The 17789-nt window shown below is 32.9% G+C and overlaps 1 protein-coding gene across 1 annotated transcript in view; it reads right to left on the bottom strand.

Moving 5' to 3' along the window:
* LOC145285922 (ADAMTS-like protein 2) overlaps nt 1-17789 on the bottom strand; it is a 525770-nt gene that overhangs the window by 99607 nt on the left and 408374 nt on the right. The window contains exons 12-13 of the mRNA XM_080134423.1: nt 15869-16076; nt 4531-4686 (exon numbers count right to left, since the gene is read on the bottom strand). Coding sequence (XP_079990549.1) covers nt 4531-4686; nt 15869-16076 — 364 coding nt within the window. The remainder of the gene's footprint in view (nt 1-4530; nt 4687-15868; nt 16077-17789) is intronic.

Genomic DNA, 17789 nt, shown 5'->3' with positions numbered 1-17789 from the left:
TTTCGGGAATCTTCAGTGCAAAGTGTCACGATTAACACCAGTCGATAGATTCAAATCCGGCGACACAAGCCATCTCTGGTTTGATTAGCAAGGACCGTATCCATTCGACTATCGGTAACCGCGTGAAATAGCGTTGAAATTTAAACATTTTATATTTAAATGTTTTTACGTCAGTCAGAATGATCTAACCATTATATGATGATCGTTCCCTTAGAGCTAAATTGACCGACTTAATTCAACTAAAAGTGTTCAACGATAAGAAATGAGTTTCTTAAAGGGACTGACATAATTATTTACTATAATAATTATTAAATACCCACAGACACTAGTGTTAATTTTTTTCGGGAAAGTTCAGTGCAGAGTGTCACGATTAACATCAGTCGATAGATCCGAACCCAGAGTCAGAAGCGATCTCTGGTTTCATTAGTGTTGTGGTGGCACCCACTCATTTACATACGTGGATAATATTACACATAAATAGCAAGACTCTGTTAGTCTGAGTGTGTGTTAACCAGAAGCCACCGAAGGCCGAGCCGAGAGCAGATATGTTCTCCGGCCAAGACTCTCTTACTTGACAACCATTATGTAAATATACTGTAAATATACTTTTTCTAATACACTTTTTATTGATCTACCTTTGTTTGTTGAGTCTTCATTTGTATTGCCTTATACGCTATTTGGTTCAACCTGCAAACATAACAATTGGCGACGAAGATGAACGTCAAACATAACAATTAGCAAGGACCGTATCAATTCGGCTTCCGTGAAATAACATTGAAATTTAAATAACCTTGAAATTTAAACATTTTTTTTTATTTTTAAATGTTTTACGTCAGTAATATATATATATATATATATGTGTGTGTCTGTGTGTGTGTGTGTGTGTGTTGTTTACTTTCATTTCTTTAAATGTAAATTTGTCTCAAACATCATGTATAATATAATTTTACTTGAATGCATTAAAATATTTATGGGGAGGTATTGAATCCGGCTCGGCTTTACTGTAATAATAATTAGAACTCAAGATGAAAATCTTACTCCCCGTGCGGACAAAATCATTCATTAATATTAATTAGAACTTTGTCGTAAACAGGGAAAATAAATTGCCAACGGCGTACAATAAAATGCGCCCTATTCAATGAAAACTCCTAATTTAACCATTTAATTATCACAGAACTGAAATATATTAATTCATATAAAACATTATTTTTGGAAATAATTGCATTATAATGATTATTAAGGTTTGATTATTTTTGTTGAGGTTGGACATTTTTTGTTTTTGTTTTTTTTTAGCAAAATATAAAAATTAAATGTTAATTTGCGCATGGACAGTACATCATATTGTGCGACATCTTTCTGTCTCTCCCAAAATATTAAAATTTAATTTTAAACCAGCGTTATTTAATATAATAAATCAGACGTTTGTAATGAAATTCACAAGGCTGATGTACCGGCTTGCCGATGAGCGGAGTATTAATTATATTTCTCTTTGTATGTCTGTCTGCCTGTTTGTCTATGTGTCTGTTCCATTTTTTTCTCACTAACTACTGGCCGATCTAAGTAAAATGTTGTATGGGCGTTTGTTATGCTTCCAGATTTTTTAAGATGAGGATTGATCATTCGTGGATAGATTACATAATAAAATCTGGATGTAAGTTACACTCTTCTGGAGGTTGAAGGTTCGATGCTTAGTACATTCTAAAAGCTAATTTCTTTGCTTTCTAATCATATATCTATATTATAATAACGAAAACATATTGCGTTTCAAGTGAAACCTGCGTAATTGTCAGGTCTCAAATAATAACATATCCAAAAATTACGAAAAACAATGTGAGAAAATTAATTATTGGTGAACAAAAAAACACACACAGATTCGATGAGGTTAAAAGCAGTTCGATAAAGTTACGTGTTTGGTCGGACATATTGCGTCACGTGGTTAAGCAAAAGGCGGAGAACTTAATTATAACAAAGAACATTTAATGAAAAAAAAACATAAATAAACATAGCATGTATACATGTTTGTGAACTTCTTGAAAATAACTTTTTAACTGTTATCAAAACGTTTAGAAATTTCTTCCCCAGACTTGACATATGGTTTCCGAGGAAGTGAAAGCTTAATTACCTCCCCTGTTAACTTTCTAATTCAAATCGGTAGATTTCGAAACCAAATCACTAGATTTACAAGTGTCGTCTTCATCTATATATTAATAGGACAGCGTGTGTGTTATTTTGTGTGCCCTATTTACATCTTTTTTTATTGTGAACGATTATCATTGATTTATTTCGATCTTCCATTTCTTGTAATAATAGCACTCTAATCATATATTCATTTTTATAAATAATTTTACCAACAATTCTTCATAAGTTTTGGTTTCGGTTTCGATTCAAGCCGATGTACCCAAGTTATATTGATATATTTATTTTATTTTGGAAATCACAACTTTATAATATGTAAGACTCGATAAGAAAATTAACTCTATAATAATATATACGAAATCTGCAAGAATGAAAATATCATATTTAAGCGTATTTTACGACCGGGCTACGCCGGGCGTCCCTGCTGGCTAAGATAAATACTTTTGCAATTTTAACAAAAGAGCTACAATAATATCGGGGTGTCTCTATTTACGCTGAATTTCCACAGAATGCCAACATCAATATATTACATATGAATGAGTATCCTGTGGAATTTCCACAGAATGCCAACATCAATATATTACATATGAATGAGTATCCTGTGGAATTTCCACAGGTCCCTCTAATGATTAATTAATTTTCTACCTTATCGCTTTCTGTAATTGTTGAATATTACTACTTGAAAACCAAAACGTGCATATATACCGTGTCTTTTACTTACAATTCAATATTTGTTCGTTATTACAACATGGAAGCATATTTTTGCCTGTTAAAAATTGGCCAAAGTTATAGCTGTTACGTTATTAAAGGTGTCTTATACGATATTTATAAATTAATGTCGTATCGTGGTGACTAAACCGAATTAATTCGTAATTGTGAATCGAACGGATGTCATAATAATACGTCTGCCGCACTTTTCAAAATAAAAAAAACTCAATAAAACTTTCGTCAGTAAATATTTTTTTATCATATATATGAAATCGAGTGAAGATAATCACAGAGACACCTACGTATATTGATGGTATCATTAGGTTTATGTGGAAACGACTCAGAGAAATATATCTATCTATATGTTTTCATTTTAATATATTTCACACGTATGCTTATGTTATGTAAAAAAGTATATATATATTATTTGCTATAATAATTATTAAATACCTACAGACACTACGGATTCATCCTTTCAGGAATCATCAGTGCAGCGTGTCACGATTTAAGGCCAGTTGAGAGATTCGAACCCCGGCAACAGAAGTCATGTATGACTTCATTAGTGTTATGTCTGCACAAATAATTAACAAGAACACGAAAGCAAAGGTATACAATAATATATTAGGAAGAAAAGTCATATACATATTCACATGTCTTCAGATATACTTCAGTTGGAGATATTCCGGCAGGTGGCGTGTTGCAAGTCTTACTGGAGACAGCATAGGTGTCTTGCCTATTTGGCGGTCGTTGTCGAACTCCTCATATACATAGTATATTATAAATATATTATAAATATTAAAAAATTAATATTTATAAAGTAATCTCAACCAGATGTAAAATCTTGATAAAACCAAATAGGAGATAGAGCTTATAATAAGAAAATTGTTTAAACTCTTTTTCAAAGTGTTTTTAACATGTTTTATTAACTATGTGCTCTTATATATATATATATATATATATATATATATATATATATATATATATATATATGTGTGTGTGTGTGTGTGTGTGTGTATATATATGTATATATATATATACGTCTTTTGTGTGTGTATTGATATTCATATTAATAACCTATTTTCTATTTATTTAAAAAGTAAATGTAACCTTGTTATATACGAGTCGTGGAATTGCATTAATCTCCAAAATATAAAACTAATATTTATTTTCTTTAAAACATTCATTTTAATTAATTCCTATTATTTTTTTTCGGTTTTCTTATGGAATGATCATCTTTGCTAACTATTACGTGTAAGTATATTCATACATATATTCTATATGATTTATCCTCGCGTAATATTTGCGTAAAAAGTTTAGTGTAAACACAAAACTCTTTCTATATATATATTTATGTATCCGTACATATTTTTAAGAAAAATTTTGCCTACCAAACTCCTTCGTCAGTTTTTGGTCTACAGACATTAAACTTTATATATAGGGTATTCGAGTAAAAAAAAGATTTTTAACACAAATGTTTCGCATCGATATTGAGTTTGTGTGAATATTATAGCCAGCAAGAAGGAAAAAAATAGTGTATGACACTTAAATAGTCTAAAGGTCATTATATCGCTGGAATAACATTACAATTTATGAAATAAATTCGTGCCAGAAAGTCAAGGGCAGGAAAATATCTGTTCTTTTATTTTGCGTTTCAGAACAAACTCATCTACGCTGATTTCGACTTACTTGACTCCATTCAGATACGTGCCAGGTGTTGACGCATGGCGGGTGGAAGCAGGATTTCTGTGCGGAGGGTTTCGTACTGCGTCCGCACAAATGTTCCTCGCCGGCATTGCACTGGACATGGCGTCGTTGGATGCCGAAGCCGCACAGGGATGAACACTAGGAAAACAAAATAAGACGAATCAGAAAAGGTAAAAATATGTGAATATAATGAGAGGTACATTAAGTAATAGACTGATATATATATATATATATATATATATATATATATATATATATATATATATATATATATATATATATACAAAGCTAAATGTCTGTGTGTGTATGTGTGTGTGTCTGGTCACAAATAGGCTCCTATATGGTTGACTATTATAGAAAACTGATCACATATAATGAAGAAGATGTATCGAGACACAGGAATGTGTATGTTTGATCTGGCATAATGATGATTCATTAAAATAGTGGGGTCTGCGTACGCGCCTGGTCCAGAAAGTGTGGAAATAAAAAATTTAAAAATAAAAAAAAAACGTTTACAAGGGTTTTTGATATAGATGTACATAATAATACTTTGATAAGTATGTTTTAAGTTAAATAGGGATGGTATAATAAAATTGAGGGGTGTGCGTTCGCGCCTGGCCACCATAGAATGGAAATAGGCACGAACTTTAATAAAGACTTTTCATATCTATCTGCGTAAGTATACTTTGATAATTATGTTTCAGTTTGAAGAAATATGGTATAATACAATTATGGGGTGTTCGTTCGCGCCTGGCCTCCATAGAATGGAAATATGTCATAACGTTTAACAAGGTTTTTTTAGTATAGATCCAGAGAATATTGTGATAAGTGTTTCAGTGTGAACAGGTATGGTATAATAAATTATGGGGTTTATCTATTTTATTTTTACTTTCATCATATTTTGCTTTGGTTTTGATACCGCCAAATTCGAAGCTATCTCTTTACAACCCTTCCTTTTCATAACCTATCATACTTTCATAAATCAGAGTCCATTTTCTGTAGACTGTTTTTGAACCCAGTCAACGACGGTTAGTTTTGCTAGTATATATATATATATATATATATATATATATATATATATATATATATATATATATATATATAAAGCAAATGAAAAATTGATTTTTTTTTTGGTCTTGGGTGGTTCGTCTAAAAGCACATTTTTAAATTAGTAAGGAAAAGAACTCGTTATCATTTCTGTGCAAATAATTCTGTTTGGGTTACAGGTCATTTTTCACGCATGACCTGCGACAGAGATCAGTTCATATGCGTATGCAGTAAGACATCCGTCTCCAAGAATCCAGTGATTATTTATAAGGTAGGAGAAGAGAAAAATTGTAGGTAATATTTATATGGTGAAATTATTTTTTATTAAAACATGATGCGCAGTAAAAAAAGGGGGGTGACAGTTAGATAGATATAATCGAAAGTAGCGTCACCGGTTTCTACATTTTTTAATTACGTCCGGTAATTAGTTTATTTTAAAATGTATAAACGTCCGGTAATTAGTTTATTTTAAAATGTATAAACGTCCGGTAATTAGTTTATTTTAAAATGTATAAACGTCCGGTAATTAGTTTATTTTAAAATGTATAAACGTCCGGTAATTAGTTTATTTTAAAATGTATAAACGTCCGGTAATTAGTTTATTTTAAAATGTATAAACGTCCGGTAATTAGTTTATTTTAAAATGTATAAACGTCCGGTAATTAGTTTATTTTAAAATGTATAACAGTCCGGTAATTAGTTTATTTTAAAATGTATAAACGTCCGGTAATTAGTTTATTTTAAAATGTATAAACGTCCGGTAATTAGTTTATTTTAAAATGTATAAACGTCCGGTAATTAGTTTATTTTAAAATGTATAAACGTCCGGTAATTAGTTTATTTTAAAATGTATAAATGTCCGGTAATTAGTTTATTTTAAAATGTATAAACGTCCGGTAATTAGTTTATTTTAAAATGTATAAACGTCCGGTAATTAGTTTATTTTAAAATGTATAAACGTCCGGTAATTAGTTTATTTTAAAATGTATAAACGTCCGGTAATTAGTTTATTTTAAAATGTATAAACGTCCGGTAATTAGTTTATTTTAAAATGTATAACCCCTAAATACGTATATTAAGATGAAAAACGGTGAAAATGTTATGTATCCTTTTACATCTACCAATTTACACTTATTTATTTTTTTAATTTATTCCTTTTTTTACACGGTGGTCACCACCTATCAAGGCCCGGAAGCCACTCAGGGATAAGGGTTATTGCCAGTACAGTACGTTAGTGTGGAGATTTAATGAAGTGCTTACTTAAGGGGGCGGTTCATTATGAATTTGTTTACGTTGGACTTGAAGACATCCAGGTTGTAGTCAGGTGGGAAGCAGGCAGACGGAACAGAGTTTTGTCATATACGAGATAGCGGCATAAATATAGTCATGTTTGTTGTTTAAATAGCCTCATTTTTAGTAATACGTTTTATGCATAGCTTGTTTTCATCTTTCCCCAATATATATATATATATATATATATATATATATATATATATATATATATATATATATATATATATGTACGTAAAAGCATTTAAATAAATATTCAGATGCATATGTATATATATACATATGTATATTCATATATATACATTTATACACACACATACATATATATATGTATGTATATATATACATATATGTATGCATATATATATATATATATATATATATATATATATATATATATATATATATATATATATATACATATAGCCTGAAGAAGCTTTGAGTAAAACAGATAAAGAATGCAGTTTAAATTCTCGGCAAATGAACAGGAAACAAACAAAAACTAAATTTAATCTATCGCAGACTTAGCACCTACATAATCCGACCCACAAAACGTTTGTAATTACAAAACATAATGCAATTATATTAGGATGAAAAAATGCATAAACTAAAATTGTTAAATAGAAATAAACTTAGCACTTGCATAGACCGATTTCTCCGTCTTCAATTATAAAAGAGAATTTTACTATATGAAAATGAAAAAATAAAAACTTAACTAAAACTTTGTAAATAAAAAAAAACTGGGATCCTCAGCTGCTTACCATGTAGCTGTTTCGGAGATATAAACCTAATATATATATATATATATATATATATATATATATATATATATATATATATATATATCGAGTGGTATAAAGAAAAGGGAGTGAGGAAGGTAGTCTTTACACCTACATAACAGGTTTTCGCACAGTTTTGTTTTTCTTATAAACACCCGTTTTCCGTGACTCATATATATATATATATATATATATATATATATATGTGTGTGTGTGTGTGTGTGTGTGTGTGTGAAAGAGAGAGAGAAAGAGAGAGAGAGAGAGAGAGAGAGAGAGAGAGAGAGGGAGAGAGGAAGCGTGTCATGCTCCATCTGGTTATGTAAGATAAAAATTTATACGGATTAGTATTTAGGTAGAGTGATTTTCGTTCGAATGCATTACAGGCAAAATAAACAAATAAATCACACGCACGCACACACACACACACACACACACACACACACACACACATATATATATATATATATATATATATAATAATTTTTTTATAGATATTTATTCTGAACAGACATTTTTTTTTTCACGTCTATATATCATCACCAATGTAGGTTTTATAACTGTAACGCTAGTCGCACAAGTTGAACACAACAGGCTCAACCTAATATTCTCCACCCTTCTGACACCGTAGCAGCCATATTTAAGTGTAAAAGAAACACACCTCATATTTTTATGAAGATCTCAGAAAGTAAATGCAAAGGGAGGAACTCGCAGTATTGCGAAATAAAAAAAATATTAACCTCTCTCTCTCTCTCTCTCTCTCTCTCTCTCTCTCTCTCTCTCTCACACACTCTCTCTCTCTGTTTTAATGGGACGTTTTATAAATAAATGTTTATTATTCATACACATGCATGTTTCAGGTTCACTAGCCATCATCAGTGTGGCTTATATAATTGTACAACCGGAAGAACGATTAGAACTATGGATCCAAATCAGTGCAATTCATATTTCATGTTAACCAAGATTATGTGGCTGAGTATAATCGTGCGAAGAATCTCAAGATTCGGACTACTTTGACTTTTATCCGACATATTTGCTTCCCCTGACCATTGAGGTATCTATTAAGCGCAGAGCGTTTTACTAAATCGGGTCAAGTTTATATTACGATGAGTTCGTTCGTTATGGACTCAAAAAGGGCTGGGCCGATTTGTTTCAAAATTTACACTTAGATACTTGAAGTGTCCGCGAGTATTTTACGTAGGTTTTGAATATGAATGCGTCCGATAAGTATCGAAAATCGATAATCAAAAAAGAAAATCCGATTTAAAAAGAAGAGTGTGATTTTTACCAAAGTTAACCCTTTTGCACAACTTAACATCAAAAGTAATTTGAAAAGCTTTATCTCCGCACAAGCAGAAAGGCATTTCCTATAAAATCCACTGTAGATTCTTTTATAAGACAGATGTTTCTTTTTAAAACAAAATTGCACCATCTTACTTAACTTTTTCAACGTTTAACTTAAATCTAAGTGATTATGTGAAAATAATTTCATAAAATTAACATTTCATACCTTGAAAAAACAGAATTGCGTTGGAAACAAATGTTTCTGTTTAAAGCAGAATTGGACTATGATTCTTGATGTTTGCATTTGATAGCATATTCAGGCCGTTACTCGTGTTTATTGACGGGTACTGGCTTCATTTTTCAACTATCGATCATGACCAGTGTCGCACCCCATTGAACTGCTCTAATGTATGATCCAATGTCTCTAATTGTCGTTTACGTTTATCCATTAGTGGGTACAGTCATCCAGGGTCGAGCACTGTTGGTCAGTTATGATTATAAGGGCGATTGGCAATAACTGATGACTAGTGCAATTTTAAGGAGATTACTCTCATTTCTTGACAATGGTGGGCACTAGCAGGCACTCGCGGTGCACTGGCATGAAGTAAAATGTAAATTGCTCGTCTTCAATTATCAGGCATTGTCATCCAATAACGGGCAATTTCATCCATATTTTTTCTTTTAAGGTGGTTTCTGTGATTTAATGGCAGGGGTAGACAGTAACAGACACTGAAAGGGCACAGACGGGGGCTCGCGGGCACTCCTGGTTTAAGGCGGTTATTCTTATTTATAGGCGGTTACTCTTCCTTTTAGGCGGTTACTGCTATTTTGAAGGTGTTATTTCCAGATACTGGCGTTTACCCGCGGTGATTGATGGGCACTGGCTATCTGAACAACTGTCGGTCACCAGATCAAAGACGGCCATATTAAAGTCTGAGCAAAGCAAAGAGCAGTTTATGCTCCGTTCTACGAAATCCTGGTCTGCTTCGTTGGTGTAGATATGTTTTGTAATCATACGTTAAGTGAAAGTAAAAAATAGTTACAAAAACTCTCACCTCTTTTGTTAAGAATAAGTTTTTAAATAATAAAGTCATTACTTTAGCACAGTCCGCATTCTATATAAATACCCACTTTGTAGGTGATAAGCATTAATATAGACCACATATGAAGAAAAGTATGTAATGCGTACAGTATATGAAATAATTTTGTTGATCGAAGTAGGATGTTTATTTTTTGCAATATTTGGGCATGAAGACTAGAAATAATTGATTATCACTGCTTTCATAACATAATGACGTGAATTATTGTCGCATTTATGCTTTTATATTTTAATAAATTTGCGTAAAAGTCCGGACCACCGACAACGACGTAAAGTGTGGCAAATATATAAAACTTCCCGGTCTCGTCGAGTGAATGGAGAGGACAAAATAATGAGTGTGTAAATATTTTGCTATAAATATGAATTGGTTGGTGAAATTGACTTTCCGCAGAAATATAGAAATTTTGGATATGAATAAAATCGACTGATAATATCCGCAAAATTTACGTCAGGTATTTGGAAAGTAGTGTGACCCTATTGGAATTATATGTGGCATCTGTGTTTGTCTTGCTATAATCTTTTATTCAAGACTGGAAAAATTGTCTCTATTATACAATTATCCACAGACAGATAGTTTCGCTATATCACAGTTCTTCAACAAGGGTAAACAAGCAACTGGCTCAATAGTGAATCGAATCTAAAGCGCCTTCAAAACAGCCTGCGTTTCTAACCCCTATATATTCCATAACACTATATTAATTTTTTGTTTTCATTCTTTTACACTCTCCAATATTCAATTTACTTGGGAGGGGCAATGATGTATTCAGAGCAAATAATATAATTAAATTTACTTTGATTTCAATACATTTATATAAATGCATTCTCTTTATCATCCTATTGGACACACGTGGTGTTTCATAAGAACTGCTGGAGACACCGTACAAGTGATTCAAGCTCTAAACCCTGTAATATTTCTATTAATTTTTTCTATATTTTTTAGTTATAAATAAGACACATAATTTCGATTTCATGGATGTCAAGGATGATTGTCAACCTCTACAAGAATGTTTTATCCTCTTTGATTCAAAATGACTTCTACTCTCGTACAGCGAGTAATGCTATTTAAAAATCTAATATATAAATGTTATATGTCTGTCTGTCTGTCTTCATATTTTCAAACTTTATCTCTTCCGAAACTAAAAGTCGCAGAGCGGCACTAAGGGCCTTAAATGAATGGATGTTTTACGAACCGTTCTTTTACGGGTCTTTAGCCAGTTAAAATAGTTTTTAAGGGGCCAGAAATGGGTTAAAAATGAAAAAAATAACATCGTTAAACATTTTTTTTTTCATTCGTCTCTGTTTATTTTCAATTTTTAATTTTTAATCAGTGCGTGTGCGTCAGATGTTGGTAGAGTGGAAACGTCACCAGCATTGAATACTACAGTTTCGGTTTCAAATCTAACTGTTTTTTTACATGGTAGTGACCACTTATCAAGGCCCGGAAGCCACTCGGGGATAAGGGTTATTGCGTGTACAGTAATCAATGGGATAGTATCGTAGTAATTGTTAGTATTGGAGATTTGCTTAAATGTCTTACTTAAGGGGGCGGTTCATCAGGAATTTGTGTATGTTGTACTTGAAAACATCCAAGTTGTAGTCAGGTAGGAAACAGGCAAACGGAAGAGAGTTGCACAGGCGTGCAGTTCTAAGAAAGAAGCTTTGTTCATGGAATCTACGTTTTGATTTAGGCATAGATAAAGAGTGAGTGAAATTACTGACAGTGGTTTCAGCTAGACGGGTGTTTTTCGTGAAAGATTGGCGTGGGGGGACCAGAGATTGGAGCTCAGACGAGCACTTGCCATGGAAATAACGATAAAACAAAGACAGGCTCGCAACATCTCTTCTGTGGGAGAGAACTTGCAGAGAAGAGAAAAGGGTATCTCCCACTAAGCCACGAAGTCTATTTTGTACTCCGCCAAGGCAGGATAGGCTGTTTTTTAGCAGCTCCTGCCCATATGTGGCAACAGTGCTCCATCCTTGGTTGCATCTAAATACATTTTCTTTTTCTTACTTTTACAACCACGACTCTATAATAATATATACGAAATCTGGATAAATGAGGATATCATACTTAAGCGTATTTTACGCCGGGGCAAAACCGGGCGCACCTCCCTCCGCTAGTGTATATGGTAATGAAGTCTATCCTAAAATCTCTCGTTGGGGTTCGTAAGAAACACAGTTACTACAATGCTACAAGATATAATTTTTTAAGGTGAAACCTACACTACCGACCCAACATAAAACTAGGTTTCATGTCTACACCAGCTTTTAGCGAAGTACTGCTTATATCACTTCTTAATTGACCTCAACCGTTTCGAACTATTCAAGTGTAAGGATGCCATATTACAATTGCTAGCTAGTTTAAGAAATATTATCGCGTTTATTTCAAATAAATTATACAGAAAGTAACTCCTTGATATGACAAAACTTTTGTCCCTTTTAAAATAGATTAATTGCTACAAATTATCAACCCGGGAAACGCCAAATACGTAATTGTTACAGCTTGATATTTATTAGTAATGGAAACTTGGCATTGGTCTGTCTGTACTATTTCACACTATTGTACTATATTTTAATGCGCAATTCAGATATGTAGCGTAACATCTGTTCGATAATTGTCCTATTGCTATCATTCCAGGCATTATCTCTTCCGGTGAGGGACAACGTAAGTTAACAAGTAATTGTCACACCTTACTGTCCATTAGCAAACACATTTTTTACATTATATATACTAGTAAAAATATTCGACTTGTGGGCTGCGACGTTGTTTGGCTGTGAAAATTATATATATATATATATATATATATATACAGTGATGATCATATTTATTGGCACGGTAAAATAAAAGTTAAATTTTGTCTAATAAATTCTAAAAAAGGGATTAAATTAAAGAAAATAACAAAGTATATTCTGTATTTTTAACTGGCCTTTCCGATGCAGCAATCGGATTTTAGAAAAAATAAATAACAAAGGAACAACAAACATAATTGCAAAAAACCCTTGTTCAAAATTATTGGCACGGCTTTGTTTTTCTTTTAGTATCAGTATAATATCAATCAATTTCCGGTTTACGTGCTTTCTGAACTTTTTTATAGCCATATTATGCTTGTTTAACGCTAATTCAGTGAATAATTTTTTTCAGATAATTTTTAGATAGCGATTTATTTAAACTATTATAAGTGACTAAATTATAATTTTCAATCGCCATGGTTAAAACTAAGGAACACAGCGAAGACGTCAGGAAGCTTGTTGTAGCATGCCATACCAATGGGGAGGGCTATGATAAGATTTCAAAGAAGCTAAACCTTCCCAAATCCACTGTTAGAGCCATAATAAACAAGTTCAAATCGCAAGGACACGTTATGAGTTTAGAGGGTAGAGGGAGAAAAAGGATTCTTTCCCCAAGAGATGAACGGAAAATTGTTCGACAAGTAAAACACAACCCAAGGATCTCTGTTGGGGAGATTGTTGATGAACAGAGCACCTCTGGAGTGAATGTATCTCGACATACAGTTGGTAGAGTTTTGAAGAGAGTTGGTTTAAAAGCATGTCGTCCGAGAAAGACTCCCTTATTAAAGCCTATGCACCTGAAAGCAAGGCTAGCCTTTGCAAAACGTCATATTGATAAAGATGTTCCATTCTGGAAACGTGTTCTATGGACTGGCGAAACGAAAATAGAGTTATTTGGCCATAATAAAGTGTCTTATATTTACAGAAAATCTGGCGAAGCTTTCCTGCCTAAGAACACCATACCCACAGTGAAGCACGGTGGAGGCAGTTTGATGTTTTGGGGATCCTTTGCTGCCTCTGGACCAGGGCGACTTGTTAAGGTCACAGGTAGCATAAAAAAGGAAGATTATGTTAAAATATTGGATGAAAACCTGAAAGACTCTGCTAAAGAGCTCTCACTTGGTCGTCGTTGGTGGTTCATGCAAGATAATGACCCAAAGCATTCGGCTAAACTGACTAAGAAATGGCTTGAGGACAATCATATTAATGTTTTGGAGTGGCCATCACAAAGCCCAGACCTTAATCCAATTGAAAATTTATGGAGAACATTAAAATTGAGGGTAATGCAAAGGAAGCCTAAGAATCTTATTCAATTGGAGGATTATTGTCAGGAAGAGTGGGCTAAAATTACTACTGAAGAGTGCAACAACTTGGTTGTAAACTAGGAAAAACGACTGAGGAAGGTAATCAAGGCCAAAGGCTATACAATTGATTATTAAATAAATCGTGCCAATAATTTTGAACAAGGGTTTTTTGCAATTATGTTTGTTGTTCCTTTGTTATTTATTTTTTCTAAAATCCGATTGCTGCATCGGAAAGGCCAGTTAAAAATACATAATATACTTTGTTATTTTCTTTAATTTAATCCCTTTTTTAGAATTTATTAGACAAAATTTAACTTTTATTTTGCCGTGCCAATAAATATGATCATCACTGTATATATATATATATATATATATATATATATATATATATATATATATATATGATGATTGCAACGTCTTGATAGACGAGTGCCACTCCCTCAGACACTTAAAAGTCCATGAGCCCAAAATTGACTTCCATCGCCACAGGACCATTTTAATAGACAAATGCCTGAGGGAGTATCTATACACAGATGATTTTACAGAGTCTTAGCTTTGTACGACAGCTAAGTCTCTCTCTCGGTTCAAAATGTTGATATCTAGCAACAAGCAAGAGCAAGATAGCCAGGAACAAGTTAAACTGCAGACCAGCTTAATGCGGGTACTTGTCTCCCGCTTTATGATTTTTTTTTAATCAGAGATTTGCTTCTCCTTGAAAGGTTGCCTTCACCACGGCTTACAGGAGCCCTCTCCACCCCAACACACACATACATACACACAAACACACACGGTGCTAGTTGACCATTGACCCCGAAAAGGGGTTCATTCCCCCTTTGGAAGGTGTTGTTTTTAATCCTTCAGGGAGACTAGCTACCCTCCTCACCAAACAAGTCTGGTGGAGGAACCAGTTTAGTCGCCGGTGACTCGAGCATGAGGCAGGTAGTACTGGGTTACATGGTACCAGTAGCATATGACATGACATGACATGACATAAATATATATATATACATATATATATGGCAGGTGCTCGTCTGAGCTTCAATCTATTGTCCCCTGTTGCCAAACTTTCGCGAAAAACACTCGTCTAGCCAAAACCACTACCAATAGTTTCCCACACTCTTTATCTCTGCCTAAACGTAAATGTAGATTCCATGAGCAGAGCTTCTTTCTTAGAACTGGACGCCCGTGGAACTCTCTTCGATTTGCCTGCTTTCCAGCTGACTATAATCTGATTTTTGTTAAGTCCAATATAAACAAGTTCTTGTTGGACTGCCCCCCCCCTATGTAACCCAACTTACAAAAATTCCTACTACCTATGTTAAGAACGCCATAATCACATTGACTATTGTATACCCATTAACCCTTTATCCTCGAGTGGCCTTTGGGCCTTGATAAGTAGTTATTTCTGTGTGTGTGTGTCTGTGTGTGTGTGTGTATATATATATGTATATATATATACTTCGTCATGATTTTCAAACAATCTTTTTTACATATTTAGAAAACGTTTCTCTTTTGTATTCGAAATATTTTGTACTTAAAATGCAGCTGAGATAATCTCTAACAAAAACTAAACAACAAATCTAAAAGACGTATCGTTTCTTTGCAAATTGTCATAAGGCAAAATGTCATATAAGCGTAACAGTCTGACATTGCAGTCACATAACGATGTCGTAAAATTCGAACCTTTTAAACATTTAAACGATAGATCAGATTGTAATCTCTTTTCTTACCTCAGACCATGGAGACATTTCCCACTGAGGACCACAGGGAATCTTATTGCATTTCCGTATGGATATTGGTCTCTCTTCGGGTGGGCATAAGTAATCGTGAACCGAACTGTCAAAACCAGGCGCTAACATCCTCCAACATCGAACAGAACGAAATTGCTCACCAAGATCACAGCTGCGAGAACAAACGCTCCAAAGTCCGGCTACCCACCTGACAATATAAAAAATAATCACATTTCTACACAGTTATTTTAGTTAAAGACGTGCGATCTTATGACAAATCTTACTTAACTTATTTCTGTCCTCTAACGAGAAGAAAAGCAAGAATAGCTTTCTTTGAAACTCCGAGAAATAAGGACTTTGTAAATTGTTTTTTGGAGTATTCAGTCGAACAATAAATTTTGATTGTAAATTTCAACCTACAGTTTTAATTTTCTTTCTCTTACAATAAGCTGTACTTTCTATTGCGTATTGACCTTACATTAGCTAGATATCGACATAGAATATGATTTATATATATATATATATATATATATATATATATATATATATATATATATATATATTCGTTTTATTACCATTTTTAATCTGCTTGGTTACATATGTTTCGATTACCGGAGTCGTGTTAACGATCCGATAACTTCATCAGACTTCACAGAAATAAATATTTAATACGGTGATAAAAAAGAGAAATCAGAAACGGTACACATTTAAATCAAAACAGCAACGGCAGTCAATTGTAAAATTATTGAGAATTGACAAAAAGCGAGGAGGAAGTTGAAATACCAAACCAGATAAACAGATGAATAGAGCTTGTTATAGAAAAACACACATTTAAGATATATTAAAAGTTCCTTCATCTGCGAAGTTTAAAAGATATGCGTTTTCTCATCAGGGTAAAACTATTAACAAATGAATATAATAGCAATGGCATTGAATGGCATAAATTGAAACAGCATTATATGAAACTAGTCATAAATGCAAAAAAGAATAGTGCAATAGTTAACGAAATTGGGAAAAAGAAGCGAAAAATAAAAAAGTGAATCACGAATCAAAGATTAAAAATAAAAGTGAAAGAATATGAAGAGATTAATTATTTTCAAGACGAAACGATGACAGGGGTCAATGTTCCCAGGAGAAGTCGCGTTTATATTGTTGACGAATGGATCTAAATGAAGAAAACGGCATGTCATCTTTCATCGCATACATGCTGTTTTTTTCCTCTTTATTTTTCAATCCTGCACCGCCCAAAAAATCAATTCCCATTGTTTCAGCAGCTTTAAAAACTTTTCAGCCAGATTATTACCATCACACTGGATTTAATTTTGGACTTCATTCTCTCTAAAAAATTATTTCCACCTTTTGGATTACCTTAGGAGAAACTTCATACAAGTTGAAATATTATCCGCAGTTTGTTTTTCTTATTTTTTATATATTTTTCTTTTACATATCCCGCATTTTTCACTTGTTTTATTGGTAATTTATAACGATAATAAATTGCGGTTTCACTTAATGCCATAACTAGCAAATTCTAGCATTGCTACAAATATAATTTGCTGATTTTCTCTGTCCTCTGATGAGAAGAATAGCAAGAATAGCATTGTTTGAAACTCCACGGAATAAGGATTTTGTAAATTGTTTTTTGGAGTATTCAGTCGAACAGTTTTAATTTTATTTCTCTGGTAATAAGCTCTACTCTCTATTGCTTATTGATCTTTTTAATTTGGTTGGGATTAAACTATTTATATATAAATACTGGTATTTATATTAGTTTGAAGTTTATCATATAGCATATGTAAGGTAAACACTACATTCCTTTATATTTGATTATTACACAGGATTAATACCACAAAACGAGTTGAAAGCAACCATTGAAAGAAGATTTGTAAACATACCAATTCAACTGATTAGAAACGTTTTCGAT

The sequence above is a fragment of the Euprymna scolopes genome, chromosome 10 (assembly GCF_053919585.1).
Source record: "Euprymna scolopes isolate OS-2025 chromosome 10, ASM5391958v1, whole genome shotgun sequence".
Classification (NCBI taxonomy): Eukaryota; Metazoa; Mollusca; class Cephalopoda; order Sepiida; family Sepiolidae; genus Euprymna; species Euprymna scolopes.
This window is presented reverse-complemented; position numbering and strand designations above follow the sequence as displayed.